This window comes from Molothrus ater, chromosome 2 (assembly GCF_012460135.2).
Source record: "Molothrus ater isolate BHLD 08-10-18 breed brown headed cowbird chromosome 2, BPBGC_Mater_1.1, whole genome shotgun sequence".
NCBI classification, from domain to species: domain Eukaryota; kingdom Metazoa; phylum Chordata; class Aves; order Passeriformes; family Icteridae; genus Molothrus; species Molothrus ater.
The window spans coordinates 89019912-89027792 of record NC_050479.2 but is presented as its reverse complement, the minus strand read 5'-3'; the positions used below and the strand labels follow the sequence as shown (position 1 = coordinate 89027792).

At 51.3% G+C, this 7881-nt stretch overlaps 1 protein-coding gene across 1 annotated transcript; it reads right to left on the bottom strand.

The window, feature by feature from the left end:
* Positions 1-813: 813 nt before the first annotated feature.
* Positions 814-7406, bottom strand: MLF2 (myeloid leukemia factor 2). The gene is made up of 9 exons (XM_036404327.1): positions 7286-7406; positions 7058-7131; positions 5225-5351; positions 4721-4756; positions 3253-3306; positions 2740-2865; positions 2245-2404; positions 1922-2162; positions 814-1403 (listed from the first exon to the last, which is right to left on the bottom strand). The coding sequence occupies exons 2-8, from the start codon at positions 7105-7107 to the stop codon at positions 1984-1986; spliced, it is 732 nt and encodes a 243-aa protein (XP_036260220.1). The 5' UTR covers positions 7108-7131; positions 7286-7406; the 3' UTR covers positions 814-1403; positions 1922-1983.
* Positions 7407-7881: the final 475 nt, after the last annotated feature.

Below are 7881 nucleotides of genomic sequence, written 5' to 3'. Positions count from 1 at the left end.
AATGACTCCTACTGGGGTTTCCCATGGGACAAAACGGCACGGGGAAGTGGGCTCCAGGCATGGCTCTGTTCTGGACTTCCTTGAAGGGTAGGACACTGCAAACTCTGCCCTGAGCTTCCAGAGGATGCTTCATCCTTTTCTCAGGGCAGGACAGTCAGTCCCCAGCAAGGTGTGTCTCTGTTAGTGCCCACATGTACAACAGAGGGACACACCGCAAGATTGCAGCACGCCACTTCCAAGTGTAAGTCATTAATTGATTTCCTGCCTTCTGTTCCAAATAAACTGATGAAAAGGTTTGTGTAAGAGTGTGTGCCAGTGCACAAAACTGGCCAAGAACCCAGGAGACCTTCCCTGGTCCTATATTCCTCATGCCTCTCAATTTTCACCTAATACTGAAGAAGTTAAGGAAAGGTCATTGATACCGTCAGCCAGGGTTGCAGTGATATAATAAGAAAATATTGGAAATATTCCTTGTCTGTGCAGGAAGCCCAGAGGCCCAATTCAGGGCTGCACAGCTTACCAGGCAGCAAGAAAGACCAACCAATTTCCCTTGAGTGCACAGCAAAACTACAGCAATTAGAGGGCATTTTTTTGCAAATGGTGAGTTCTTGGGTCTTCTTTCACAATTTCCATGTTGAGCATCATCTCACTGTGTGACTACATGGGAAGGCTGTTAGGCTATTTTCTATAAGAAAAAGCCTGAGAATTTCACACCAAGTTTCTCCTCAGCAATTTTCCAAGGATGTGAAAGAGGTTCCTTAATTCCACAGCAGGCACAGTTAGGTCAGCTGAAGGTAAAGACTGATCCACCAATTCTTTACAGTTTGTTTCTTTATTCAGTAAACATCTAGTTACAAGTTTCACAAATTAAAAAAGTGGGGGAGCTGACTGAAGAGGGGTCAGGGGGCCCACAGGCTGATCCAGCTTTTGTTCTGCTCCTCCCTTCTCCAATGCACACATCCTTCTGCTTCTCCACAGATGCACCAAGGAGCAGCAGGGGAATCGAAGCCTCTGTCCCGGTGAGGGGACTGACAGGAGGTTCGAGCAGAATTCCCTCATATTCCTTTCACAGGGGACTAAACACAAACTTCAGAACCAGCCCAACCCAGCACAGAAAGAGTGGAAAGGATGGAAGAGGCAAGGTGGCAGCTCCTCATGCCCAGCACTACTGGCAGAAAGAACAGAGCCAAGGGACAGCAGAGAGGGAATGGGCAATTAATGTGTTCCTTGCACATCAGTGAGATTCCCCATGCCCCACCTGCAGCACCCAAATGGGGTGAAATAGAGCAATGCAGAAGATTAGTTGCTTTGTTTCAATTCTTAAGTGGGAGGGAGGTTAATACTAAATTTGAGGAGGGTCCAAGTGGTGCTTTGAAGGGGCTTCAGAGTTTCACTGTCTGTACCTGGGAGGAAAGGGAATAGAAGACGTAAACATAATAAGTGGTGCCTAGAAAGCAGAAGACAGATAAAGACATGTTTAAACCTGATGTGTAGACATCAAAAAAGGGGAAAATGTCCCTTTTCAAGCACTAGTTCACATCCTAGTGAGCCCTATTCAAAGCACAGGAGAGCAGACACCTGCACTTACTTATATTTCAAACTGGATGGACAGCAAATGGTCTCTAAGTTCTATACAATGACAATATAAACACTCCAGACTGCAATCCTACATCACATCACACTATTCCAGCCATCAGTTAAGGCTGACACCACAGGTCTTTTGTTCATGACAAAGCTAACTTAAACAGCTTCCATCTTCTCCACATTCACACCCTCCCCTGCTCTCTCAAAGCGGGAAAATCCCTTTGCAACTGAAACTTCAAAATAATTAAAGATTAGGGCAAAGAAAAAAAAAATAACCCTATGGCTGTAAGAGGCAACCACACAGCAGAAGACAAGGAGGGAACTTGTTAAGACTTACAAGAGCGCGTAGGCAGGTTTGGGGGTGGCCACGCTGCACCCCCCACCAGGTCTGCTCCGAGTTCACCAGTCGTACCGCCGGGACTGTCTGGAGGGAGAATCCTCGGGGCCCTGGATGGCCAGACGAGTCCCTTCGGCCCGCCGGCCGCCGCTGCCGTCGTGGCGCCGGTAATCCAGGCCCCGCTGCGGCCGGAACCGCGACGTCTCTCGCCGCCACTCGTCGTCAAACGCGGCCGCGTCACCTGCCAGGGACACACCCGGCTCAGGGAGGGAGGCAGCACCTGGCTTGGCTGGCAGGAGGAGGAGGACACGGGCACTACTCACTTTCGTCCATGTTGATGTAGTCCTGCCTCTCCTCCTGGTCGCCTGTGCGATGGTTCCGCGAGCGCTGCATGATGTGGGCCCTCTCCCTGATGTGGTGTCCGATGGACATCTGCTCCAAGCCACTGTCCGAGTCCCTTACGGTTCGTCTCGTCTCACGGATCTGGGGGCAGGTTCCCATGTAGAATCAGCATTTTCATTCCTTCTCCCGGCCCCCTAAGGCACCCTGATTCCTGCCTCCAGTATTTCAGGCAATTTGCACTACCACCTCTCCCAGGATGTCAGACACAACGTTACAGAGAGGGAAGAATGAATTCCCCGCTGCCAGCTCTTCCCATCTCCTCCCAGGGGCCCTTGGCACGGTTCAGTGAGTCACAAGAGCACAATGTGCTCCTCGAACTGCAGCTGACTGAGGAGCCAAAGTGCTGTAGGTGGCCACCCACAAAGCCACCAAACGAAGCCTCCCTCTCAGAGCAAAGCCAGCAGCCTCCTCCTTACCCCGCCAGGTGCTGAACGCATCTCTGAGGTCTCCTGATAGACCTTGGGTCCATCCCCCAGGTTGGAATAAGAGATGACAGTTGAGGAGGTAAATGTCTGGCAGTTAGCACCATTTGTCATATGCTCCTGCAAGAAGGAATGGGGAATGGTGGAAAGAAGGGATGGGAGGGAAGAAGAGATGGCATTTAATTCCCTCTCTACAACGAAGTAAGAAGTTACAATAGGATGAACATAATCCCCATGGGTCTCTTTTTCTGGAGAATACACCTTCCCGTTAAATTAATACTTATTTCTTGCTAAACATGTCCACCCACACACTTCCTTCCTCACCCCTCTCCTCTCCCTGCACTCAGGAACAAGCTCTGTCACTGACTCCCAGTGATGGAGCAAAGCTTACAGCCTTGGCAGGTGTGGCTCAGTCCATCCCAAGCAGCACAGTAAGATAAGAGATGGGATGGCAGAAGCATCCTCAGCACTCCCCTCAATACAGAACGGGTCATGGAGGGTTCTTACCATGTTTCCAATCATGTCGTTCATCATCCCAAACATATCTATAAAGCCACCCGCCTGATAAAAAGGAAAAGAGAGCACAAGAGTAGTCAGTCTGGGAAGAGACATGGGGAAAGAACAACAAACTGTCTGCAAAAGAACCTGCTGCCTAAGAAGAACCTTGATTATTTTTTTTTTTCACATTCTTTCAGTAGCACAGAAAACAAAACCAAAACAGAATTTGGGGTTGTTGCTCTCTCCATTCTCTCAGGTTGCATTGCCCATGTTCTGGCAAAGGCTGTTCTTTTAGTTTGGATCCAACTGCCAATGCACTGGGGTTTGTGAGCTTGGGGACTCAGCAAAGTTAGGAGAAGAAATCTCAGCATGTGCACTAACAGTGATCATAAGAAAATTTCCACTGATTGTTTTCTTTCTAGCATAACAACAAATTTGCTTACTTTGCCTTACAAACACTTGCCTTTTCCATCCTGTAAACCTGAATGCTGCAGTAACACCCTGGGCCAGCAGGTCTCACAGGTTAATTGTGCAATATGTAAACAAAATTACAATGTCAGCTCAAACTTGCTGATTTCTTTTTTTTTTGTTTCCTCGAGTAGCCTCTTGTTCTCGTTTCCAGCAGAGCAGTACTCACACACAATGTTATTATGCTTTGAAGTCTATGTGTTTGTAGTCTTATTAATCCTCCTCTGAGCTACAAAAATTCCGGGACACTGGAGTCTCTTTCATTGAGGCAATTGTGCAGAGCAAGACAGCTCTGAAGCTGCTGGATCTGGAATAACCTATTTCCACTGTGTTATTTCGGAGGAAGACGGAGATCAGCACGCTCCGAGCGCGGTGCTCTCACGTACACACAGCCATTCTCATTCCAGCCCTGTACACCTGAAGAGTTCTGCTGGCTTCTCCAGCCTCCTCCACTGGCAAAGGAGGTGCAATAATCCCCTCTGCCTACTGATGGCCAAGTCCTTTCCTCACATCCTCACAGCTCCTCCATTACCTCCAGATCTGCAGCTTCTTTTCAGACATATGAGGTTATTAAGGGACTACCTGCTCTTCCCAGATATTAACTGTCCCAATTCCCATGAAATATTGTGCTATAACAGCTTTATGACTTTTCTCTGGTCAAGGTGCAAATACAACCTCCCCATACACACAGAGCTCACAGACAGGATTAAAACATTAGAGGGGAAACAAGGTAAAGGCCTGAAGTCATAAAACAACTCGATGAGAGATCCAGGAGAAACCAGATGATTCCAGTTTCAGTTCAATACCTTCTTCCCTATTCCATTTACTATAAATCTAAAGCTCATCCTGGTCTCCTCAGACATTCCCATCCTCCCTACCTGCTAGGATAGCTGGTCATGCTCACAGATGGCTACATTTTAGCACTGGTTGCACACAGCGCTGATGAATCTCAGTATGGAGCCACTACTTGGAAAGCCTCTAATCTGACCCAGAAAAACAGAAAACTTACCATGCCGAGCATCCCAAAGGGTGAAACAGCTCCTGCCTGCCAGGAGAACAGAAAAACAGAACAGAGAATGACTTTGCAGCAGCCAAACATTAGATCCCCATCAGAACACAGTAATCCTTCTCAGAAACAGAACTGGGAACACTCAGGCTCTACAAAGAGCTCAAAAAAAGCACCCCACGGATTCCTGGGGGTTCGAGCCATATCACCCATAATGAACCAGACATGAGGTGATGCTCCTAAACTTCTCCCCATTGTATGAATTCACATCCTTGATAAACAACATATATTTATTCCCTTCCTCCCGTCCAACCTAGAACACAGTTGCATTCAACACCTTAATACAGGTGGAACAAAGAGGAGGACCAGAACACCACTGCCTAGGAGATTTAGGCAGTGATAAAACCACCGGTGTGGAGGAGAGGGGGTGCCCAGCCCAGGAAGGGTGGGAGACAGAAACAGAGATGAGTGTGAGAGATTCTGGGCTGCACTCAGCCCCTGTGTTACCTGCATCCTGCGGCCAGCCTGGCGAGCGCCAGGGGTGGTGCCGTCGGTGATGCCAAGGAGCGGCCCGAACCCGAAACTCCCGGACAGCATGCGGTTCATGTGCTGCCGGTGCATGGCAAAAGGATCCCTTTGGGAGAGGTGCAGAGAACAAGGGTCAGGACAAAGCCCCATCTAATCCGCTCCTCCCAGCTCTGTGTTATTCTTACACAACCGCGCGTCCCTTCCCAAGCTGAAAATTCAGAATCCTGAGAGGTCTGTGTTGTCCATGGTGATTACTGGGGCTGGAAGGGATCTCTGGATCCCATCACATTTCTTGTGAGAGAAGGTTTCATAGCACAGAAGCCCCCTCAGGTATAATTTCTGTCTGCTCAGAAGCAGGTTGGTTCAGTACTGCTCTGGAACCGAGTGTGGCCAAGGCCACTCCAGAACCTCACTGCTCTAACACCTTTTGTAGGGAGGTGCACAAAGACCTGCCTGGCTACACTTAATGGATCAGGGAGCAGGAGATCCTACATATCATCCTCTCACCCCTCCATGTACACAGACACAAACACTGGACTGCATGGCCTGACACCCCTCTGCCCCCCCCGGGGTTTGAGACCACATACAGCTTTTCCAGATTTGAGGGAGAAAGGGGACAATGACTGGGATCCCAAACTGGTTTTCCCTTCTTTTGCAGCCTCCACTTTGAGGGCTGCACGCACTCACACAGGTTGGTGAAGCAAGAGGAGGAAAAGGAGGGTAAGGATAAAGAGTCACAAAATGGGGTGGCCACAATAAGAAACTTCTAGGAAATACCATAGCTTTTTTCCTGCACATCCTGGAGCCTGCAATTATCCCTCTTCAGCATTAATAGCACAGGCTATTCCTGAGATGACAGAAGGACCCACTACTTAAACCCAATACTTTTCTGTCTCTACTGGAAATGCTTCCCATAATAAAAGCTAGACTCATACCTGCCATGTTAATGAGACCACGCTGTCATTTGGTGAGTAACTGGGACATCAAGGTCTCCTCTCCTGCTAATCTCCTCAAAGCTCATAAAATTCTGGCTTACTATTGATGTCATAAGCAAAAAATTGACTATTCTTCTACATACATAAATTTCACCAAATTTCTAGTAGTGTCTTGTCTAACATAATCAAATTCTTCCTGTACTACAGTCTATTCCTTATCCACTTTGGCAAGGGCTGCCAACTTAGTGTCACTGCCAAAATTTATCAATAGCATCCAATTTCTGTACTGAGGATGGAAACAAAAACATTCAGTGAAAGGAATCCCAGGAAGAGTTCTTGGGACCTTTGTTAGATTTCAATACTCGTGTTTCAAAACTACTCGTTGTTTTCTCTTTACTTTGTTCCTCACAACTTGACAACTGTTTCAGCAGCCTTCTCCAGCTCCATTAATGACTTCCTGTGCAGAACAGCAACAAACACTGGACAGAGCAGCAGATTTTATCTATCTCAACTGCAACCCTACTTTGCATAATGAAAAAAAAATCCTTGCGCAAAGAAAAAGATTAGTTATTATTCCAGCCCTCTCTTCCTCTCAGACAGCTGCGATGCCTTTTGGCCTACTTTATTGCGCTTCGCTCCAAGACCACGCTCCAATATCGCAGGAACGAGACGGACGCGACCCCTGTTCCTCGCGGCGCTGTCCCTCCGGAGGATGTGCGTGTTTGTGCCCAGCCAGCCGCGCCGCCGCGGCGCTCCCGGGGCCCGCCCGGCCTCTGCCCGCCCGGTGGGACGCGGGGGCAGCGCACGCCTCCCCGGGGACCATCCGTGCCGCAGCCCTCCCTCCCGCTCCCCCCGCAGGATGCCCGCCCCGACTCACATGGCAAACATGGGGTCCTCCGGCTCGCCATCCCTCATCAGCCGGAACATGCTTCCCTCGCTCGGGGGCGGCCTCTGCGGAGGGGACAGGGCGGTGAGCGCAGCCGGCCTGAGGGCGGGCAGGGGCGGAGCGCCGGAACCGGCCCCCGCCCCGCCCCGCCCCGCCCCGCTAGCCCGGGCAGGTGATGGCAGCGCTCCCCCCCTGCCCCCGCTCCCGGCCCGCCCGTACCTCGCCGTGCCTGCCGGTGTCGGCGGTCCCGGTTCGGCGCAGCCCGAGCCCCCGGGCCGCTCACGCCTCCGCGCCCATCGCGTCCCGGACCGCGCTGCCCCCGCCCCGCCTGCGCCGCGCATGCGCGCCCGCCCCGGGGGAGGGCGCGGGCGGGGCGGGGCCGCCGGCACAGCGTCCCCTGGCGGCCCCCGCGGGCAGCGCCCCCGGGCCGCAGCTCCTGCCGGGCAGCCCGGGAATGGGAATGGGAATGGGAATGGGAACGGGAATGGGTGGTGACAGAGGTACCGGGCAGGCCCCATCGTTCGCACAGCTTCCCCAGCAGGGGCAGCGCGGGGGCAGGCACTGATCCCTTCTCTCGACCAGTGACAGGACCCGTGGGAATGGCCTGAAGCTGTGTAAGGGGAGGTCTAGGCTGGATATCAGGCAAAGGTTTTCACCCAGGGAGTAGCTGGGCACTGGAACGGGCTCCCCAGGAAAGTAGCCACAGCACCAAGCCTGACAGAGTTCAAGATGTGTTTGGACAGCACGCTCAGGCACATGGTGTGACCCTTGGTAATGGTCCTGTGCAGGGCCAGGAGCTGGACTCCAGGATCCTG